The sequence below is a fragment of the Diabrotica undecimpunctata genome, chromosome 3 (genome assembly GCF_040954645.1).
Source record: "Diabrotica undecimpunctata isolate CICGRU chromosome 3, icDiaUnde3, whole genome shotgun sequence".
In the NCBI taxonomy this organism is placed as follows: Eukaryota; Metazoa; Arthropoda; class Insecta; order Coleoptera; family Chrysomelidae; genus Diabrotica; species Diabrotica undecimpunctata.
The window spans coordinates 50,800,517-50,825,180 of NC_092805.1; the positions used below are offsets into that span (position 1 = coordinate 50,800,517).

The 24,664-nt window shown below is 33.2% G+C and overlaps 1 protein-coding gene across 2 annotated transcripts; it reads right to left on the reverse strand.

The window, feature by feature from the left end:
* Window positions 1-1,595: 1,595 nt before the first annotated feature.
* LOC140436787 (uncharacterized) lies at window positions 1,596-24,468 on the reverse strand. Of its 2 annotated transcripts, none has more exons than XM_072525875.1 (2): window positions 24,105-24,454; window positions 1,596-2,323 (listed from the first exon to the last, which is right to left on the reverse strand). In XM_072525875.1, the coding sequence occupies exons 1-2, from the start codon at window positions 24,328-24,330 to the stop codon at window positions 2,316-2,318; spliced, it is 234 nt and encodes a 77-aa protein (XP_072381976.1). In that variant the 5' UTR covers window positions 24,331-24,454; the 3' UTR covers window positions 1,596-2,315. The 2 variants fall into 2 exon arrangements, with proteins under 2 accessions (XP_072381976.1, XP_072381975.1); XM_072525874.1 differs by lacking the exon at window positions 1,596-2,323 and adding an exon at window positions 9,975-10,820 and having other exon boundaries at window positions 24,105-24,468.
* Window positions 24,469-24,664: the final 196 nt, after the last annotated feature.

Below are 24,664 nucleotides of genomic sequence, written 5' to 3' on the forward strand. Positions count from 1 at the left end.
AATTGAATTAAGAGTAATGATCCAGAGTGCGGTAAATTTTTTAACATACGAGTATGAAACCTGATCAGGGCCGACAGCAGAATCAGTTTTAGAAAGAAGAGTATTGTGATATCCATCAAATGATATGGGATTCTCAGAATACTGCAGAGGACTGAAATCTCCAGAAATAGGTGAGATAGATGTTAAAATTTCCTGGGATACCTCCTCAGGTGGCAATTGAGATAAATGAGACAATTTTCACGTCTCTCTATTGTAGGCAGTTTGTATCCACTTCGGGCCTGCGTGTTTCTGACCATCTCATTTGTGAAGAGGAAGGCCACAAATTTTAATAAATCGTTATTATATTTTTATAGTTTTACCTGTCATTTCTAAGATGGCACATATCCTTTGCATTTAAGTAAATTACCCTTAAGCTAGCTGGGACACATGAGCGAGATACAATTTAACCTATGCCATATTTTTTCACTAATTTATTACCACCCTAATACATTTTCACCATCAAACCACTCTTAAGGGAGCGATTCTGCTGGCTTAAGTTTCAAGCTAGCAGAATTACAAAAAAAAATTTGCCTATGGCATATTTTTTCATTAATTTATTACCACTCTAATAATTTTTCCCCACCAAACCTACCCCTAATGGGGGCAATTCCGCTAGCTTAATATTCAAGCTAGCAGAATTAAAAAAAAAATGATATACCACTGCGTTCTGCTAGGTTTTTACGAATTTATTACCACCCTAGTAATTTTTCACCCCTTAACTACCCCTTGTGTGAAATCAATAATTCTGATAGGTTAAAATTTATGATAAAGTATTTTTTTTTATAATTTTACTGTAATCTATTTATAAGTAAAATAGGAAACTGCTATTAAGTTTTTATAAGCTTATAGTTTTTACTAAATGTTAACTAACTACACGAATTTCACCATTTATACTAGCTGAATACAAAAAAATCTTTTCGGAAATATGAAATACTACAATGTTGTGCTAGATTTGTACTTTTTCATTACCACCCTAGTAATTTTTCACCCTTTAACTACCCTCTACAAGAAGATAATAATTCTGCTACGCTTTTTTATTTACTTTATTGTTTTTAACAACATAGTAAGAGTAGTACAAATAAATTCCAAACGAACAAATATCGTAAACCAAAAAAATAACGGTGAAAACTGTACCAGAATATGGTTTACAATACAGAATAAAGTACCTATATCATTCATTGATTATAAATGCCCTGAGTTTAAGCACTGTTACGATAAATATCATGGCCTAAAATAACTGTAAATATATTATGACTAATTCTGTTTTTGTTGTAGAAATTTCGGCGAGGGATCTACACCCCAGACTGGTTTTTTTGGTCCCGCTTGGAAGTATCGAGTCGTGGAAATGACTCATCATAGGCCTTTCGCCAGAACAGCAGTCAATTCGATGTGTTTCGAGAAACAGCTGTTTCCATTCTCGAATAACAGGACTTTATATTTATAGAGGAATTTTGTTATGAAGTGGGTTAGTTAATATCTGAAGACCCGCGCCCGCGATTTTAATTGTTACGTTCGCCTATATAAATTATGTATTATTCGTTAAATAAATTGATATAAATTATTGTGCTTTTTAATGAATTAAGATAAGAACAATATAATAAATTATTAAAGACATTATAAATTAAATAAAGACATAGCAGTTAAATAAATTCATTACAGCACACTCGAGATATAATTAAAAAATGCTTTAGTGGAGTCAGGTATTGGATTGTCAAGAAAAATTTTGCTAGGTTGAAATTGAAGGCGATAAAAGATCTATTGTTACAATTTTACTGTACCCTACTTGTAACTGAAAGTAGAAATTGCTCGCTAAGTTTTTACTGACTTTGTGTGTGTGCTGTTGGTTTCTTTTGACTGTGGACTTAATCCATTAGCCTTACTGAATTTGATCCACCATCATAATTTTTGACGACATAAGCCAGAGTTAATGAGAAACATTCCACAAGCTACACATTCCACAAGCTAATTGAAAAGCATTCTGAAATATTACTCTGTGCTAATTAATATATATTTTTTAAATGTTTAAATATTGAAAATACTTTTTTACAAAAAATATAAATATTAACTGTTTTAAAAATTGGCTCGTATGAGTCGTGAGTACAGGGCTAAAACAGGACAGTGAAATTGTAAAAGAATATTTTTTCACCTTAAATTTTAACTAAACAGAAGTACTGACTTCTCATTGTCGCTGGCCTGAACCTTCGGGAATGAGGAAAGGTGGTCCAGTCGCACTATCTATAGCTGCAATGGACCGGAGCAGGTAAGGGTCATTAAAACTAAGAACCTGCAAGAAAAGAGCTAATTAGTCTTATAACCAAGAATCTGTAAGAGAAAGAAATTTATCACACCTAAGACTAATTAAGCGAAAAAAAGTAAAAATGAAGTCCCAAAAATTTCGAAAAAAGGTGAAATTTCTACTAAGTCGATTTCGTCCAAAATGTGACAGAAGTGTTCGTCGGGGTGACTTCGGGACAAATCAACAAACACATGTAACGAAATATCGACACAAAGCAAGTTATCGAAGTCGATGAGAACTAAAAATGTAGTTATGTAGTTAAAATTATTTTATTAAAGTTATTTTTATACCAAAAAGTTTTCAAAGTCAGTACAGAGAAATAAAATATGAGAAATATTTCAAAGTCCCTAAAAGAGAAAAATATCTAAGTTATTTTGCATCCGAAATTATTTCAAAGTCGCTAAAGAGAAATAAAATAGCAACGTTATTTTCTATCTGGAAATACTTCAGAGTCCTAAAGAAAAAGAAATAATTTGTCAGAAATTATTTTAAGTCGCTGAAATAAATATAAAGATATTATAAAAATTTTTAAGTTCCGTTCAGGAGCCTGAATCTGAGAATCTGAAAGAAGTAATTTTACAAAAATTATTCAAGTCAAAAAATACGATTTAATTCGAAATAAAATATGTCACGGGAAATATTCTAAGTCGAAAATGCTGAAATAAATACAGTTTAAACACAAATTATATTAAGTCGCTAGAGAACTTGGAAAAATCCTGAAATAAAAGGATAGCGGTTAGGTGCAATAAAAAGACCAGGGTTTCTGAGAACTAAATCTACCAGAAGGTCTCTAATGCCAAGAAAGCTGGTTCTGCGGATCCCTGTCCAGACCAGAACGAATTTTTGGCCGTTGTGCACCTATACTTATATGAAATTAAGTAAGTCAACTGCTCTATGGCGCTCTGCCATTGGAGCTTGCACAACAGCCAATGCTCAATTTCGGGCAATACCATTGGCTACAATTATGGTTGCAATTCGACCAATCGTAAAGCCGGAATTGAGCTTCAATTTCGGGCAATACCATTGGCTGCAATTTGACCAATCGTAAACCCGGAATTGAGCTATTGGCGACACCATAAGGAGCCGTTGAGTGGTGAATAACTACTAGAGTGGTATTAAATTCGTAAAAACCTAGCAGGACACTGTAAAATTTAATTTTTTTAATTCCGCAGGCTCGATTATTAAGCTATTGGCAACGTTTCCAAATAAAATTGGTTTAGGAGTGGAAAATTATCAGGGCGGTCAAAGTTTAGTAAAAACTCTAGAGAACACTTTTTTTCATTGTTATGCCCATGTAAATAAGTGAAAAAGTACGATAATTCGCATAAAATTTGCCCCTGTAACAATATAAATTGGTGCGATTCACTAGTGTACAGTGAGACAAGTTCATTAAATAGTTTGAAAGATCAGTAAACTTATCAACATTTTGCTGGTCTATATATATTTACGTTCTTAGAAAGAATGGGAATGAGAGAAATATGATATTTTAGTTTATTCGTTCCACATTTTATATGTGCATAGACGTAGTGTGTTCTATTTCTTAGGAATATATTTATTAAATAGACTTTATTATTAACTTTAAAATAGTTGTGAGGTAAGTTAAGTAAATTTGAGGCAAGTTTATTCTTTATATAGTATTAACCCATTAACGGCCGCTCAATATACAAAGAAAAATTTGACAATTCATTTATTAGATTGGATTAAAAACACATACATTAAGACTAATTTACAAACAAAATGCTTTTTTTCTCATTTTCAAGGAAAACGGTACAATTTGTATTAAAAGAACATATTGTATCTTAAATGTAAATTATATATTAAGGTGAAAATTTTCGAAACATTCGGGTGTAGATGCATGCTACACCTTTTACATAAATAAATAGTATTACTTTTGCTCATCCTACATTCTTGCACTATCGTCTCTTTTTGTAATGTGGCCAATATTGTCGAATCTGGTTTCATCTGGTAAAGCAAATTTAGATTGACGTCCATGTACTAAGTTTGACACTGAAGTAGCGGTTTCTTCGCTATTATAAATTATAAATCTATGTCGACTCATGCTTTCTCTTATAATGTGCATTTCTTTATCGTCATCCTTTGACTAATGCATATCAAATTAAAGCAGAGTGAGAACCAGATGTACACAAAAAGATTAAAGAAATGACAGGAAGGAGAAGAACAACACAGACAGGACAGATCAAAGATACAGATGGTTTACTCATAACAGATTTACAACAAAAAATGAATCGATGGACAGAATACATATCACAACTTTTTGATGACAAAGATAGACAAGAAATCTCAAACGAATATACAGATGATACAGGGCCTGATATAATCAGAGAAGAAATAGATTATGCAATCAAACAAGCGAAAAGTGGTAAGGCCCCCGGTCCTGATGAAATTCCCGTAGAACTGCTCAAACTTATGGACGATGAATCTATTAAAATACTCCTAGATCTATTTAACACAATATATAGAACTGGAATAATACCTAGGGAATGGTTCCGTTCGACCTTTATACTACTGCCAAAAAAGGCAAATACAAGGGAATGCAGCGAATATCGTACGATAGCCTTGATGAGTCATGCTCTAAAACTGTTCCTGAAAATAATCCATAATGGGATCTATAGGAAATTAGACGTAGACATCAGTAACACTCAGATGGGATTCAGAAAAGGGCTGGGTACAAGGGAGGCTCTGTTTGCAATGAACGTTCTCTCACAGAGATGCTTAGACATGAACCAAGAAATTTACACCTGCTTTATTGATTTCGAAAAGGCCTTTGACAAAGTACAACATGAACCACTAAGACAAATTCTAATAAAGAAAAATATAGACAGCCGAGATATTCGATTATATGCAACCTATATTGGAATCAAACAGCAAATGTGAAGGTTGAGGGTAGGCTAACAGAAGAAATTCAAATCCGTCGAGGAGTCCGGCAGGGATGCATCTTGTCGCCACTTTTATTTAATCTGTATAGTGAAGCTATTTGTGAACAAGCACTCGAGGAAGAAGATCTTGGTCTGATAATAAATGGTGAGACGATCAACAATATAAGGTATGCTGACGATACGGTTCTCCTAACGGGAACGCTAGTAGAACTACAACATCTCGTTCAAAGTCTCAATATATACTGTAACAGTTACGGCTTGAAAATTAATTTGAAAAAAACTAAATTTATGGTAATCACGAAATTAAAGAACATCAGAGCTAATCTTGTAATAGACAATACAACGATTGAGCGTGTGTCCTGTTATAAATATCTAGGTGCTTGGATCACAGACGATACTGATCAAACAAAAGAGATTAGATGTAGAATAGAAATCGCTAGATCTTTAATAGAATGCGCAAACTCTTTTGCAATCGTGATATCAATATAAAGTTACGAATACGAATGCTGCGGTGTTATGTCTTTTCTACCCTGTTGTATGGAGTAGAGGCTTGGACACTAAAACAGTTGACCACAAAAAACATCGAAGCTTTCGAGATGTGGTGCTATAGGCGCATTCTCAGAATATCATGGATGGACCGCGTCACTAACACGCAAGTACTCCAAACTTTAGACAAAAGATGCGAAATTCTAAATGAGATAAAAACTAGAAAGATGGAATACTTGGGGCACATTGTGAGAGGTGAAAAGTACGAACTTTTAAGAAATATCATGCAGGGCAAAATTAAGGGCAAAAGAAGTGTGGGGAGAAGAAAAATATCGTGGCTTCGTAATCTACGTGAATGGTTCGGGTGTAGTTCGATTGAACTTTTTAGGCACGCTGCTAATAAAGTCGCAGTGGCCATGATGATTTCCAATCTCCGCTAGGAGTGGCACGAGAAGAAGAAGAAGAGAACCAGATAATATACATATGCTAATATTTTTTTTTTAATCTATGTTATTCATTTCAAAATCGTGACGGTCATAATGCGATGCACTAATATTTGTAAAATATAGAATGCTCTCAATTACTTTTTTATCAAAAAAATAGTGAAAATACTGCAATATGACTTGCTTCCATGGTTGGCTTTTATATTGTCTAAATATCAATCAGACTGATGTTGAATTACTACCGAGCAAGAAGAAGTATCTGTTGTTACAACTTGAGACAAATTTGCATTTACTATTTTTGCCTGGTTTTTTCTTTGGACGTTTTATCTGTGGTTCAGAGGAATATCATATATCATATAATCGTCAGAATTCTCAATCACTTGTATTTCATGTACCTGCAATATCCGATTTTATTGATTCTTCACAAATAATATTATCATCGTTTTCTACATCAGAAACTTTCTAATCTCATCTCGGCGGCAAATAAACCACATTAAGTTAGTCAGCATTTTCAAAATCTGAGTCTTCTTCTAACAAAGCTATTAACTCTTTAGTAGTTAGTGCCATCTTCATTTCATATTTCGAATATTTACTGAAATAAACAAATGCACTATTATATACACGCAATCACATGATAATAGTTTAGCTTACTTCATTTTAATTTATATGAACTTCATAATATATTTTTATATTTATATAAACAAATAAACACAAGGAAACTTTCAAATTAAGTTAAAAAAAAACAAATATAACGGTTACAGCACACAGCAATTCTATAAATAGAGAATGATGTGTAATGACGCGATCGTACGTTAAAATTTCACATTGTTTAGCCTAATGAAAAAATAAGTATTTTCCAAAGTTTTCTGTTTTTTGAAGTTCTATATCAAGTACTCTCTAATACGAATAAAATTTTACTTTAATTTGTTAGACAACTATAAGATACCTGTCAAAAGACACATGATAATTTAATAATTATATCGGTCTTAGAATATAAATAATTAATTTTTTTTTGGTGCGTCTCTGCAAAATTGGTAAGCAGAATATGATTTCGTTGAAAAGTTATCAATAAGATCTTTATTAAGTGCGATGTTGCAAGTAATCACCTATAATTAAAAATTGTTTCAGTATATCAAAGAATATAGACACGCATATATTATGCTGTGGACAAAGTATATTCAAAGAATATAGACGCATTTAAAACCATTATGAAAGATATAGTTAGGGAGAAGTGAGAAAGGAGTATGAACGGAGCTATTTATTTAACTTATATGCTTAATCAAATTTCGACGCAATTGATTTGCAAACTGTCTTTTTTAAAATCTTTTTTTTATATATTAAATTGTTAAAGTTTTAATTTTAAAACTAAAAGTATTTATTTTTTTATTACAGTAAATAAAATTTTATAACTTTAACTTAAAAAAGGTTTGTTCCAACACTACAAAAACCGTCACGTAACTTTTTACTATATTGTATTCCTACCCAAAAATTAACGAAACATTTTAAAAAAATTTCAAAATATATTCAATCAAAAATTTCATTTTCTAAGGAATTTTCATTAAACTTTTTAGACTATTTTCGAAATTATTCCATTGAACAATTGTCCAATTCAAAAATGTATTCAATGAAATTTTTTACTAAATTTTGAAATTTTCCATTTCGCCGAAACTGACAAACTTCCATCTCATCCGGAATCTTTTAATAACAACAAAAAGCATTCTTGAATTATTTTTAAAATATTTAACAGTACATTTTAATGAATAGTCCATGTGAAAATTTTTAAGCTGTATGGGTACTATTTAATCTTGTTTTAAAATAACAACTACTAGTAAAACATAATTTTCACAATGAATAAATATTGGTGAAATTATTAGAAATAGTCTTAAATTGATTTATATTTAATTGAAACTAAACTGATGACATTAATTAAAAATAAAATAAATTTTATGTATAAATTTATGACATTTACTAAAATATAATCTGGATAATATTATTTGGATCAATTATATTTAAGTTTGCTCCCTCCCACAGGCCCCAATATTCTTTACCACTTCGGTCGTCCATTTTTTTGTATACTCGTTAACACAATTCACCCAGAGGGTCCCTTCGCTAAACGATGTTTTTCGGAACTACAGAAGTTCATTTTGACCTCCAATAGGAGCCTCTTCAAGTGCTTGCTCCACCTTGTGAATGATCAAATTTGCTTGAACCCGATCTAGTTGAGTGTCAGGATGGTGTCTGTGGAACCATTCTGAACACTTTTGTCAGGTGCTTTATGACCTAGTCTGTTCGTTAGAGCCCTTTGGTTTCTTAACCACTCTCTTACGAGAGGGGTGATGGTATTCTTCCGAAGTCTTTTTTTATCCTCGGGTGTTGCTGATTTGGTTTTCTTGGGATTTGCTATGGTCCATGTCCCAGCCGCCATTTTTGCCTTTTTTTCTCATCTTCCTTTGGTGCAAACTCATATGTTTTTTTCATATTGGGAAACTGCTTAAAACAAATTTCACACTTGTATGGTTTTTCTGCAGTGTGCAGTCTAAAATGTTTTTTTTAATTACCTCTTACTGCAAACTGCTTAAAACAAATTTCACAATTGTAAGGTTTATCGCCAGTGTGAATACGTGTATGTACATCTAAAGAACATTAATGAGTAAATTGCTTAAAACGAATTTTACACTTGTAAGGCATTTCTCCAGTGTGCAGTCTCAAATGTGTTTTTAAATGACCTTTTATTGCGAACTGTTTAAAACAAATTTTACACTTGTATGGTTTTTCTCCAGTGTGTAATCTCATATGTTGTTTCATACTAATTAGATAAGGAAAATGCTTTATTGTATAGATTTTCTCCAGTGTGCAATCTCATATGTTGTTTCATAGTACTTAATTGAGAAAACTGCTTTAAACAAATTTCACACTTGTATGGCTTTTCTCCAGAGTGCAATCTCATATGTTGTTTCGTAGTACTTAGTTGAGAAAACTGCTTTAAACAAATTACACACTTGTATGGTTTTTCTCCAGTGTGCAATCTCATATGTTGTTTCATACTAATTAGATAAGGAAACTGCTTTATTGTATAGATTTTCTCCAGTGTGCAATCTCATATGTTGTTTCATAGTACTTAATTGGGAAAACTGCTTTAAACAAATTTCACACTTGTATGGCTTTTCTCCAGAGTGCAATCTCATATGTTGTTTCGTAGTACTTAGTTGAGAAAACTGCTTTAAACAAATTACACACTTGTATGGCTTTTCTCCAGTGTGAATGTTCATGTGTTGATTTAATAAACGTTTATGGGCAAATTGCCTAAAACAAATTTCACACTTGTAAGGCATTTCTCCAGTGTGCAGTCTCAAATGTGTTTTTAAATCACCTTTTAATGTGAACTGTTTAGAACAAATTTCACACTTGTATGGTTTTTCTCCAGTGTGTAATCTCATATGTTGTTTCATACTAATTAGATAAGGAAACTGCTTTATTGTATAGATTTTCTCCAGTGTGCAATCTCATATGTTGTTTCATAGTACTTAATTGAGAAAACTGCTTTAAACAAATTTCACACTTGTATGGCTTTTCTCCAGAGTGCAATCTCATATGTTGTTTCGTAGTACTTAGTTGAGAAAACTGCTTTAAACAAATTACACACTTGTATGGCTTTTCTCCAGTGTGAATGTTCATGTGTTCATTTAATAAACGTTTATGGGCAAATTGCCTAAAACAAATTTCACACTTGTAAGGCATTTCTCCAGTGTGCAGTCTCAAATGTGTTTTTAAATCACCTTTTAATGTGAACTGTTTAGAACAAATTTCACACTTGTATGGTTTTTCTCCAGTGTGTAATCTCATATGTTGTTTCATACTAATTAGATAAGGAAACTGCTTTATTGTATAGATTTTCTCCAGTGTGCAATCTCATATGTTGTTTCATAGTACTTAATTGAGAAAACTGCTTTAAACAAATTTCGCACTTGTATGGCTTTTCTCCAGAGTGCAATCTCATATGTTGTTTCGTAGTACTTAGTTGAGAAAACTGCTTTAAACAAATTACACACTTGTATGGTTTTTCTCCAGTGTGCAATCTCATATGTTGTTTCACAGTAGTTTGGTAAGAAAACTGCTTTAAACAAATTTCACACTTGTATGGCTTTTCTCCAGTGTGAATGTTCATGTGTTGATTTAATAAACGTTTATGGGCAAATTGCCTAAAACAAATTTCACACTTGTAAGGCATTTCTCCAGTGTGCAGTCTCAAATGTGTTTTTAAATTACCTTTTAGTGTGAACTGTTTAGAACAAATTTCACACTTGTATGGTTTTTCTCCACTGTGCGATATCATATGTTGTTTCATATTACTTATTTGAGAAAACTGCTTTAAACAAATTTCACACTTGTATGGTTTTTCTCCACTGTGCAATATCATATGTTGTTTCATATTATGTATTTGAGAAAACTGCTTTAAGCAAATTTCACACTTGTATGGCTTTTCTCCGGTGTGAATTTTCATGTGTTGATTTAATGTACGTCTATTGGCAAGTTGCTTAACACAAATTTCACATTTTAATGTATTTTCTTCAACTGATTGACTCAAATGGTGTTCTTTATTATATGTATGTACAGGTATTGTTTTCATACTTTCCAATGTATTCTCCTCTTGGCGAAAGCCTAAAATAAAAACTAACATATATTTTTTCGCCAAAAAATATAGCTGAAATATACTAAATCTAAATATTATTTACTTATTTACAGGCAAGTCCAATTCTATAAAAAGAAAAAATACGTTTTTTACAATAGAGCAGAAATACACAATTAAGATCACAAAATATGATTATTTAAACAACACTGTTATTGTTAACAGTGTTGTTTAACAACAATAACAGTGTTGTGTAAATAATCATATATAACGGAAGAAATTCTTTTTCAAGGAATCATATTTTTCAATTAGTTCTAAAAATAGTGTAAAGTCTCCTTGTTTTCTTCAGCTCTCAAGAGAAAGGACGGAGCCAAACAATGTAATCTCTATAAATATAAAGCTTAAAAGCGATATAAGGGAAAAATATTTTTAACTTTTTTAAACCTCCTAATCTAGTTTAGACTTTAATCCAGATTATATTTGTAAAGTTACGAGTTATTCCCTTTACGAAACCCAACTTTTTCATCGGTTTTTGTCCTACGCTGATCATATGACTATTAAAACTAAGAGAATTATAACATAGTAATACTTAACTCCCTGATGTTAAAGCATTTTAAGTCATCTATAAATACAAGGGTGTTGCAGTCGTAACATATCAGTTAAGTTTATTAATTATCTTTCCTGGGCTGTGGAATAACCTCGACGTGATGGAAAGACTAAGTAATTGCTCTTGGTACCTACTAATGTGAGGGGAGTAAGACCGATGAAACCAAGAACAGTCCAAATAGCGTCGTTGCAGCGGGTGGCCGCCGGAAGCTGAAAGGCGCAGCAATCATTTCCTATTACTGTGTTTTCGGCAACTGTGTCGAAAATCTGAAGCCGCTTAGGCCGTCACTTCCACCTTCCAAGTCTGCGGCACAATTTACAGTCACCAAATGATCAGTGACCAGGACCAGTAACATTAGACCCGAACTCAGAGTACAATCAGAAAATATCATCGACTCCCTACCCATCCTTTATCCTTCCGTCTCCCCAAAATGTAGGATAAACAGCTATATTTTGTTAAACAGTTAGAAAATTTTATTTTCTAACCTTTAGGTCATTCAGTAGGGTCAATAGTAGCGTAAATTTAAAATCGCGACTGAATTGAGCCGTCATCTTGAATTTAAAGGAGATTCGTTTTTGATCAATATCTCCACCATTTTAAACTTTTCGACAAAAATGAAAAGAATTGAAATTGTTGTAAACGCAATTTCCTAAAATTTCCTAAAAAAACGCTGCATCATACGATGCAGCGGTACGATGTTGAACCATTTATGCATAAACATTACATCGACCGGAGCAGAGTTCTGCTCCACGCAACATGTAGCCACATTCAGAGCTTTCGTGGCATCTGTGTGTGACACTCGATCTGGCAGGAAAACTTCTTCCTCACTTTCTTTTTCTTCATTAGGGTTGCCTTGAGGTTAAACCATGTCTACAATATCTTCATTAGAAAATTCTTGGTGCCCATTGTTGCCAGCTTCAATCCAATATGCAATTGCACATTTTTTTTTGTTTTTACATCCTGGAAGTTATTGTAGGATTTCTAGGTCATCTAGTAATGGAGCTTGGAAAAATGAAGCTTCTTCAAATTGTAAATCTGGCTTCAAAACTTCTTCCATAATTTTCTAATTAAAGTCTCAGTACGGTTGTCCCAGGCCTCAGCCACCAAATGAGTGAAATCTTTTATGGTCACTTTTTTTAGGTTGTCAGTAATGAAACTTTTCTCATTTCTAATACAGACACCAACAATTTTTTTCTATAATATAGTTTTATAAATTTTTCTATAGTACAGTTTTGTAAACTGTGTAGCATTTCGATTTACCTTGTATATGTTAAAACACCGAAAAATATTCTCAATCTTTTTTTGTCGCTGAGATTGATAATATAAACATTTTTAGGATGTTTATATTAACAAATTGCATTTGTTTGACCTTTATTCCGAATATTAGAGTTTTTGCGGATCAAATAAACAGGAATTTTTCTGTTTATGTTTTGTTTATAACGAGTTGGTAGAATGATGTCGCTTTTCAATGAACCACGGTAGGAGTCGGTTTCGTTGTTTATTCCAGATTTTCTTCAAATTTGTTATTCGTTTTGGTCATCGAAAATTCAAGTGTAGTGTAGTAGCAGTTAGTTAGAGTTGGGAATTTGGATTCGGAAGAAATAGCTTTCTGCGTGTAGTTCTTCAAAAGCCGGCAATTTTTTTGAGTCGAGAGGTGAATTTGAGCTCAAGATGCTATTTGGCAATCTTTGTTGAGCTAGTTAATCACCGATTTGTTGTGCTCTGTCCGATGTGAGGAATTTGTAAAACGGCGTTTCCAACATTTTGAGAGGTCCACATGGTTAAACACGAATTGAGCGGCCGAGTTTTGAAGAGTGCATTTTGTTGTCATCCAGGATAATCCGAAGCCCGTTTCAGTATTCTACCTACCCAGGATTTGTCCATTTTGTGTTCCATGGGTCGTCCCAGACCATTTGCAGTTTGTGTGGGACAGTGTTTTTTGATTCAATTCTAATCACAAGAATTTTCTTAAAGGAAATACCAGCCAGTGTGATACAAGGTACTTTTTATTAAAATTATTCCAAGTAAACTAAACACTTTTTCGTTAATAAAAACATTTGCTTGCATGACAAACTAAAAATTATAAATAAATAAAATTATAAGTTTTATGGATCAGCTAATTTTCATTATTTCTTTTAAATAAAGTTAACTTTAATATTTAATAAACATTTCAAAAAGGTTTGATATTTCATTTCGACATATGACAGTCAGTATTATCCTTTTCTGTCATTTGGTACATAACCATGATTTTGAATTCTGTTTTGTTCAAATGTAAACCCTATGTAAGCTCCGTTGAAAAATTTAGATATTTGTCATTTCTAATAATGATTTAAATAGTTATAAAATCGTTACAACTGTCGCCCCACTGTAAGATTTGTTGATAAATTTGGTTAATATTATTTATAATAACTGTTGATTTTGTAATAACTCTGTAAATATTTTTATGATTTTTTCCTTTCTAGTTACTCCTTCCAGTCCCTCAAATAAAGATACTTACCAACGACTTAAGCTCTCCAACCTAAGCAAGAGTGGCCGTTCGCAAACATTCGGTTTGTTTGCTTACCCTATCTCCAGCCCAGTAATTGCTCAGTCCCCACTTTCAACCCCCTATAAGCAATTATATATTTGGGTTGCAACAATGGGGTCACATTTGGTGATAGGAGGACAGCTTTAATTTCATCACATACAAGTTCCTTTACTTCAGGGTGTGATGTAGCATTATCTAAGAAAAGTAGGACTTTGTTGGAAAGCCCCACTTCCTTATTGAATTTTGAAACGGATAGAAAAATTGTTTTTCAAACCATTCCTTAAAAAGTGCACTATTCATCCATGCTTTCCTTTGGGTCTTATAATAAACAGGCACAGCGTTTACGTTAACGTCTTCCAAAGCTCGTGGTTTTTTAGATTTGCCAATGACCACTGACATTTTAAGCCAGGTGCACAAGCTTCTTCTTCTAAGGCAAGATTTTTGGTAGGAAGCAATTTGAAATGTGCTAGCGGCGGCGACGTCTGAGGATAACTTTTCACCTGTAATTGTAAGTTGACGGACACCATGCTTATTTTCCAGCGACTTAATCAACCACTACTTGTCGTAAATGAAACTCCCTTTTGCCTCTCCTGAGTAAATCACAGGATAACTGCTTCGTCAACGAAATCGTGAGCTGGAACAGCAGAATTGCGTCGTTTTCCTAATGTTTTCTCACTTGTAGTGCTTGAAAGCTTTTCAATTTTTGCTGTTTTTCTTCCAATCACTTATAGTGGCTGTACCTACTCTCAATTCCAAAGCCATGTTTGCTGCACTTTATCCGTTGTCCAATCTCTTTAAAACTTCCAATTTTTCTTTCAATGTACAAAAGGTATGTTTCCGTTCAGCGGTGACCATCGTTCAGTTTTTGCCGCTTAATAAACGCATTCAAAAGTATCTTCTGTATCAGTGCAATAAAAAATCAGTACTAGTGAGAAACAATTCTAAGTAAGATACAAGATGAATACAGTAACTACAGTATTAAACACTGCAACACTAATCAGTGAATAAAAACGTAATGTACTGTACAGCGCAGCGAGTTATCGACTAAACACAAATAATGACACTGGCTACGCATTAGCGTTTTACAATGAACACAAGGTATGATAATAAACATGACATTTGACAGCTGACCCAGGCGTGTGACGTAGTCAAGAACACTCGAACCCAATATTTGAAATTATAGTAAACGAGTTTTTTTGACATTATATCAATTTACCGCGTTTTTTATTCAGTTAAAGCATTATACTGTCTTAAAAAGTACCAGTGGTGCTTATTTACTGTTAAGTTTATTATACTGTATAGTATACAGTATAGTAGTTTTTTGTAAAACTATAAGTTTTTGATCCATCGCTATTTTTGAATGTCTGTTATGTGCTAAAAAGCACCTATACTACACTATATATATATACATATATATATATATATATATATATATATATATATATATATATATATATATATATATATAATATATATATATATATATATATATATAATATATATATATAATATATATATATATATATATATATATATATATATATATATATATATATATATATATTAGAAACTGTTTTCGTAATTCGTAAACACGTACATGTTTTTCGACAAGACCTAATCATATGACTATTCCACCAGAAATTCAAACTTTGATGTTTATTTATTGATCCCGTCTACTGAGTTAATAAAGAAATCTATATATTCGGTAAAAAACTATACAACCATCTCCCTTTACAACTTAAATCTGCAACATCTTTGCCCAAGTTCCGTAAAATGACAAAAGCCTATCTTATGAAAGACCATATTCAGTAGAAGAGTTTCTTAACGAATAACTAAGAGATTACAGTACCTTTGTGCACAAGTAACATAACATAACGTAACATGTGTACAGTATAACTATTTTTATATATACATTTGGGTATACGCAGCAACTTCAACTTATTAGTTCGTAGTGTTTTATTATACAATTTATTTAAATTATGCAATTAATTGTTTACTTTATTATCTTTTATTTTGTGATATTGGCGATTTTTGTAATTTCAGTAAATTTTAATTATTTTCATTTTCTTACTTTTTGTAAGATCTGTTCATAAAATTGTACAATTTTCTGTGACAATAAAGCATATCTCTATTTTATTCTATTCTATACCCATATGATATAAACTGTTATCTTCTAAGGCTTTAAACATAGTATTAAAGAATTCTTAATCTACCACAGTTTGTATTCTATTGATGAGTATCTGTCTCATGTATTGTATTGTATTTTTTATGTTTGACCATTGTAACAATGTAGAAATTTACATGAATAAATCTATCTGTCTATCTACTTTTTAAATTTCCGACTTTTTTGCTATTAACATATTACAACAACACCATTAACTCTTCAAAGGACACCGAATAAAGTAAAGATAAACAATAGTATAACAGAAAGCTTTGAGGTCCAATATCATCTAAAATGTTTAGCATGGAAACAGTCATGAAACTGAAAGAGAGGATAGCAACCAAAGGAATGTATATAAATTCGAAGAAGTTAAAAGATTTGAGTACATTAGGAAATGTCTTCACAAGAGAACCTAACTGTGAGGAAGAAATACAGAAAAGAATTATGTCTGGCAACCGCGCTGTATATGCTCTCAACGGGTTGTTAAGAGGAAAACATATATCTCGAATAAGGCCAATAGTGATGTATGCTTCTGAAAAATGGGTCACAACAAAAAAACACCAGGAGTTTTTATTCTGTGTGAAATCGTCTGTGAATATAAGACAGCTTTGACAGTTGCCTTACAAGTGATAGAGGTGCAACCAATATACCTACTAGTGAGAGAAAGAGCAATCCAAAAGACAGCTAGCGTGCAACGCTACTGGTTTGAAGTGCCAGTTGTGTGAGTTTTAAATTATGCATCAGTAGATATATATACCTATATATATATATATATATATATATATATATATATATATATATATATATATATATATATATATATATATATATATATATATATATATATATATATATATATATATATTATCACTTATCAAACCAGTGTTGTTGCGCGCTAACTCTACTTTATCTTTGTTATCTCGCATTTTTAACAGCTGGCGACCCTAATTTGCGATCATTTTTTCTCAGGCAACCTTATATCATATGAAGAAAAAAAACTAGCTTTAATTTCATATAAAGCATACATATAAGTCATGAGCAGCGTATTTTATTGCGACTGGTAACCTATTACCAATATATTTTAATAATTTTGAATGTATGTAAAAATGTAAGTTTGATTAATGATCCTGCAGTGGGATCACTATAATATTAATATGAGTTTGTATCTGAAATTGCAACATTTTTTATATTAAATTGTTGCAACAACGATGCTATAAAAACATTACCTAACCATCTAACCTAATCCCTTGTTTGCCTAGCCTAACTTTACATCACCTGACACAATCTAACCTAATCACACCAAACTTAACTCAGATCTCATGGCCTACTGTGAGCAAGGATATCTATTGTATACTTTTCCATAGTTTGGTCTAAGTTTCTTAAAGCTTCCTGCTCATATGTAAGTAGATAGATAGGGTTCCTTCTGGAGCGGAAGTGACGTCACACGTCGATTGTCAAGCGTACGTATCCTCATGGGTCAAGGTCACGCCCCCCTCGTGACGTAGGAACGTGCCTAGGGTCTCGAGGCCACGCCCCTCGACCAATGGTGACGTAGGAACGTACCTCGTGTCTCTAGACCACGCCCCTCGGCCAATGGTGGCGTAGGAACGTCCCCCCATGTCTTGCTGACCAATGGTGGACGTCCTCGTGACGTCGGAACGTGTCGTCGACCAATGGCAGCATAGCAGCGTCAGTGGTGGGAATAGCAACACCCCCAGCGACCAATGACAGCTCAGAATTAGAATAAACATCATAGAAATGGCGGTATAGCGATGAGGGACCAATGGTGACATAGTAACATAGTCATCGCTATACCGCCATTTCTATGTTGTTTATTCAAATTCTAAGCTGTCATTGGTCGCTGGGGGTGTTGCTATTCCCACCACTGACGCTGCTATGCTGCCGTTGGTCAACGACACGTTCCGACGTCACGAGGACGTCCACCATTGGTCAGCAAGACATTGGGGGACGTTCCTATGCCACCATTGGCCTGCTATTCCCACCACTGACGCTGCTATGCTGTCATTGGTCGACGACACGTTCCGACGTCACGAGGAGGGCGTTACTATGCCACCATTGGCCTGCTATTCCCACCACTGACGCTGCAATGCTGTCATTGGTCGACGACACATTCCGACGTCACGAGGAGGGCGTTACTATGCCACCATTGGCCTGATATTCCCACCACTGACGCTGCTATGCTGTCATTGGTCGACGACACGTTCCGACGTCACGAGGAGGGCGTTACTATGTCACCATTGGTCCCTCATCGCTATACCGCCATTTCTATGATGTTTATTCTAATTCTGAGCTGTCATTGGTCGCTGGGGGTGTTGCTATTCCCACCACTGACGCTGCTATCCTGCCATTGGTCGACGACACGTTCCGACGTCACGAGGACGTCCACCATTGGTCAGCAAGACATGGGGGGACGTTCCTACGCCACCATTGGCCGAGGGGCGTGGTCTAGAGACACGAGGTACGTTCCTACGTCACCATTGGTCGAGGGGCGTGGCCTCGAGACCCTAGGCACGTTCCTACGTCACGAGGGGGGCGTGACCTTGACCCATGAGGATACGTACGCTTGACAATCGACGTGTGACGTCACTTCCGCTCCAGAAGGAACCCTATCTATCTACTTATGTACCTCTCACCTTATTTGTGCTTATTTTCCAGTTTCCATAGTTGTATTCTTTTTCCTTGCCGTTTTAATATCATATCTCCTCAGTTGTTTTCTTCTACTAGTTTCTTGGCAATTTTACTATGGTATTTTCTTTAAGTTGTTGTTTTTCTTAATCCCAAATTCATTCCTATTCAAGATCAATTTCTTGTAGCCTATTTTTGTCTGTTTCCCTTTGCTTTTTTCTTCGTTTGCTATTTTAACTATTTCTTTCTGTATTTTCTTTTCTTTTAATGACAGATCATTATTTATGTAAATGCGATCTTTATGGTGCTTCAACTTACTTTTCGTATTAAATATCTCAATTTTATCTGTGAAGGTTTCTGTTTATATGGAGTAGAATGGAATCTATGAATGCTTCCATGCTTTCTTTTAGTTTCTTATCATCGTTTATATATATTTTTAAACAAGATATAATTAAACGTTTCTTTTAACTTGTTTTCTCCAGTTGTTACATTTTGTTTTGTCATTATATCACATTGTTTTTTAATTTTCTGTCGTGTTCCTTAATCTCCTTTACTTTAACATAGTTGTTTATTACTTTCCATTTGTTCTTTCCTTGTTTTATTTTATTCATCATTTCTTCATTTTTGTCTATTAATTGTTCCATCATTTTAATCATGACATCCTTTTTGAATTCATGATTGAAAACAAAGTATCTAACCTCTGGCGGAATAAATTTAAACTACTAAAAGTGGTATAAACAAACCAGACAGCTGTTGATTTGAATAGGATTTTTAAATTTTTTTAGTAAATTTCAGCATTATGACTATGTCACAGTATATTGAAAAAGAATATTCTTTATAAAGCAATATACTGTGACTATGTTAAAGTATTTTAAATCAAATCGATATTGTTCTGTTCCTCAATGCAATTCAAGATTGACAAAAGATATTTCTCTATTTCTCTTTCCTAAACTGGAAAACTTGAAGAAAAAGAGGATATCGATAAAAAGAAAATACCACAATCATTAAGTCAATAACATACTGAGAATACATAATTTATTTTCTTGAATAACAGAAATACAAATACTTACCATGTTGGGATAGTTTCATGAGGTTTTTTCCTCATGATTTATTATGGAATCTGTTAAAGACAAATTATGTGCTATGATCTTTTTTGACAGGTGACTCTCCAAGTTAAGGTTGATTTCATGTAATCAAATGAACTATCTTACAATAAACTCAACAAGTTATTTATTTATGTTAATATACAATAAAATACTTACATGTCAAAAAATAGTATAAAATAAAAATTAACATATTAAAAACATAAGGCATAATATCAAATAATGCATATATTAGGCAGTAAGACAAACATTACACAAAACATTATACTCTGGGTTCCCAGGTATACACAAAATAGGATTCTGGATTCATCAATACACAAGAAAGTTCCAAACATTTAAGTTAAAATTTAAGAATTCATCACTTAAAAACTGCTTCCCCTTCAACCAATGGTCTCTTTGCTTCACCACAATACTCAAAGATATCATTAGGCTAATTTCCATTTTTAAATGATAAAAATAACTCGTCTTAAACCAAACTAAACATGCAAAGCAATGGTAAACATTAGTTGTTTATACCATTTATATCCGCCATGATACTGCAATCGACCTGCCCTCTACATTCAGTTTCAATCGCGAATTCCATTCTTTCTGTGTCACTTTAAGGTGTTCACTTTGTCATTTTACTACTTTCAAAATATTCTTCCTGGTTTCTTCTCTTGAGTTTCATTTCTTCATCTGTATCTACTTCACTTCCTGTTCCTTTGTCACTGCTATTCACTTTTCCTATTTTAATCTGTTAAATTATGATATCAATTATTTAATTAAGTATATTTATTATTTTCCATCTATATTTCCGAGGCTTGGTTTGGGATTTTTAGCAGTAGTTTTTTTCTAGATATTAAGGAGCTAGCTCAATGATCCAACCCCCAACCTGGAGGGCCAGGAAATTTGTCTTAAGGTTTTCATCCTTTAGATTGACTGTCTTTCTGGACTTTAGAGATCAATCTTCCCCTCGATTTTATATAAGCCCTAAAATCAAGGAAGGCGTGGAGGCGTGGAAGTTTATAAACTCTGTTAAGAAGCCGACTAACGAGAAAGTGATTCTAAATCCCATAAATCCCGAGGATTGGACACATTATTACAAACATCTATTAAATGAGAACAGAGACGAATTTAAAGAAGATATGAATTCATCAAGAATCGAAATTCTGGGAGAGCATATTACCATAGACATCAACATAGTTCAAAAAGCTATAGCAGGGATGAAGAATGGGAAAGCAAGTGGACCAGAGGGAGTAACTACGGAATTAATAAAGAATGGCTCAGAGAAATTACACAGAATGATCACGGTGATATTTAACGAATATATTAATGGACATCCAACACCAGATGAATGGAAAACCGCATATATGACCCCAATATATAAAAAAGGTGACAGGAGAAATTGTAAAAACTATAGAGGGATATCGGTCACAAGTTCAATGAGTCGACTATACGGTCGAATACTACGGGACCTGATAGAGGAAGATTATCAATCGTCTGAAGACGAAGAACAAGGAGGATTTAGAGCAGGTCGTTCATGTACAGATAACATCTTCTGTCTTAAACAAATTATAGAAAAGAAAATTGTGACAAATAGAGAGTTACATATGACTTTTGTAGATCTTGAGAAGGCATATGACACAGTCCCGCTAAATAAACTATGGGAAGTCCTGGGCACATCAAACATACATCAAACATTGGTTAGTGCTCTCAAAGATCTATATTATGGTTCAAACTCCCAAATGAAATTCGGAAACCTCTTAGCTGAAAAATTTGCAGTTACTAAGGGTCTCAGACAAGGATGTTGTATCTCTCCGACTCTATTTAAGATTTATATCTCTGCAGCTCTGAAACAATGGAAAAGGAAAGTCAAAGGAATGGGTATACAATTGAACGATCAGGATTACATATATACTTTACAGTTTGCAGATGATCAGGTGGTGATCTCAAATGACAAAGATGACATGGAATACATGCTTAGAAAACTAATTGAAGAATACCAGAAATGGGGATTAAATATCAATTTAGAAAAGACAAAATACCTCTCAATTGGAGCTGAAGCAGAACAACTCGATATCGATGACAATCAAAAAATAAATCCATGCAACGAATATAAATACCTGGGCGTCATCTTCGACCGTAGTGGAAAAGACGAACGAGAAATAGAACATCGAATTGTACAAGCACGAAGAGCTATAGCATGTTTGAACGGAATTCTATGGAGTAAAGAAATATCAAAGAAAAGAAAATGGAACATCTATGAGACAATGGTTAAAACTAGCCTACTTTATGGAGCTGAGACATGGAGAATAACCGAAAAATATAAGAAAAAGGTCGAAGCCACGGAAATGGATGCCATCAGAAGATCGATGAGAATATCAAGAGCCGACAGAATACGGAATGAAGTGATAAAACAACAAATGGGTATAGAGGGCACTATAGTTGAGGATATTGAGAGAAAACAGCTCATATGGTATGGGCATGTGAGCCGAATGGGGGACGAAAGATTGCCTAAAAAAACGATGATGTGGCAACCCCCAGAGAAGAGGAAACGAGGAAGACCACCACAGAGCTGGAACCTGGGAGTTAGGAAAGCGATTAGCGCTCGAAATCTGGACGAAAACCTAACTCAAGACAGAATACAGTGGCGTTTGGGAGTCGGACAACGTCGTAAGACGTTATAAAAACCGAATATATATATATATATATATTTATTATTTTAATTTAATTGTAATATTGTTTATATCTTGTTTGCTCTATCTGCTTTCCATATTCCAAGTATCAAATGCTGATAAAACATATAGGGCCTTTTATAAAAATATTTAGCTCTTCACCATTGAATCAGATATCTGTATAGATGGTTGCTTACCTAGAATATTAATTTTTTCAATCTTCAACCCACCCACAATTATACATAGTTTACATTTTTTCCAACAAACTTTCAGGGTAAATGAGACTCTAAATTCCAACATATTGATGGTTGCTACTATTATAATACATCAAATTTTAAAACATTCAATTATACATAATGTTGGCTACAGTCACACTTAGACACATACCTCTGGTTACATCTACTGCTTTGTTAAGACTTCTGTCTTTTTATTCAGTTGCTATCAAGAAGTCCTCACAGATACATACTTTGTCTAAGAACTAGCAAACCCAGTAGAGTAGCACTGATGATGAAATAGTGATTGCGAAAATGTTCTGTGATGTAGCTCGATAGGGTTTTTCTATTAATATACCTTTTATAAAGGAATCTTTTAGAGATATTTTTTTTAGTTTGAATAGCTTTCACAGTATTAATTATTAATTTACGAAAAATTGAAATGGTTAAAATGGTTCAATCTTACTTGTCTGCTGTTATTTCTTTAATATGCTACCATCACCTGTATCCACTAACTTTTAAACACTTATTTTGGAACTCTGTTGAATTATCTAACTCATAATTCCCCAATTATTTGAAGTGTATTACTAAGTGAAAACTACTGTTGTCACTTGCAGGGCCGTAATTTGTAGTGTTTGTTAAATTTTGCTCTAATTTTTGTAAAAACTTAAATTTATATAAGAGAGTATATTTTTTTTGCAATGCTATGATGAAAAAACTGTATCGAGCATAATAATTCATGATAAAAAATAATCTGATAAATAGAAAACACTAGAGGTGTTTTAACTCTGTGATTTAACAGCTGTGATTAGAAAATAACAATCACGACCTGTGAATAACAATAAAATATACTATGACTGTGATTTCAGACTTATTCTATGTCTGTAGTTCTTGATCGTTAAAATGTGAGACATGTAACAGGATAACAAGAAACGAGATAGAGGTAGTCGGCGCAATGGTAGTATTGTAAAGTCTCTTTCTAATGAGGAATGTAAAGGAAAAGATAACATTATATCGTCTTTAGAGAAATATGATAAGTGTATTATTAGTATGTAAACAAATATTTGAACAAAATGAAAACAGTAATTAGAATTTCAGTTTATTGAGTTTGTGTAACTTATCGTATTTGTATCGATATTTAATAATTTGTATTCTCATACATTTTAAAAATGCCACCAGTGCCAAATAAAAAAAGAAAAGTTTAACATATGCATACAACTATTTCGTTGCTCTTAAATCACAATCACAGGTAAAAATCACGATCACAGTTATACCTGTGATTGCAGAAGCACAGTTTAGCCCATCACTAGAAAACACATAAAAATAAATCACTAGCTGAAGCAGAATGCATGGATATGTTTCAGGTTCATAGAACTCTAAACCTAGTACTTTTGTGGTTTACTTACCCCTTGGATTTGTTTGTCTTTCTAATGACGTAAGTTTATATTCCTCTGGTTCTATTTCAGTCTTTATGGGAATTTTCGTTAAGGCTAGATAATCAAATGTATCCTGTGTACTTTCTCTTTCAGGTTCCTCCTTAATTTCAATTTTACAAATATCCAAACGACCATCATCAACAGCATGATAATCTGCTTGACACTTCTCATCACTATCTTCTTGTTTTACTTCCATTTGTATAACCGTCGGTTTTGTTCATCAAAAATAATTTCAGACAAAAAGTAAACAAAACCAAAAAAAGGGTTAATGATTATAAACAAACGACGGCAAAAATATAGAGAAAGTGCCGGTGAAGTTAGCTACAAATAAACCGTCAAATTTGCGTTTGCTGTATTGTCATGTCCTTATTATGTATATGTTTTATGCCTCAAATATGCTTTGAAACAGTACATTTTTGTATTATTTTATGGAATCGGCTAGTTTTAATTCATATAAAACACGAACGAGTGAATATTTGTTTCTTTTGATATTAGTTGCAGTCACTTATTAGAAACAAAAATTTATAATT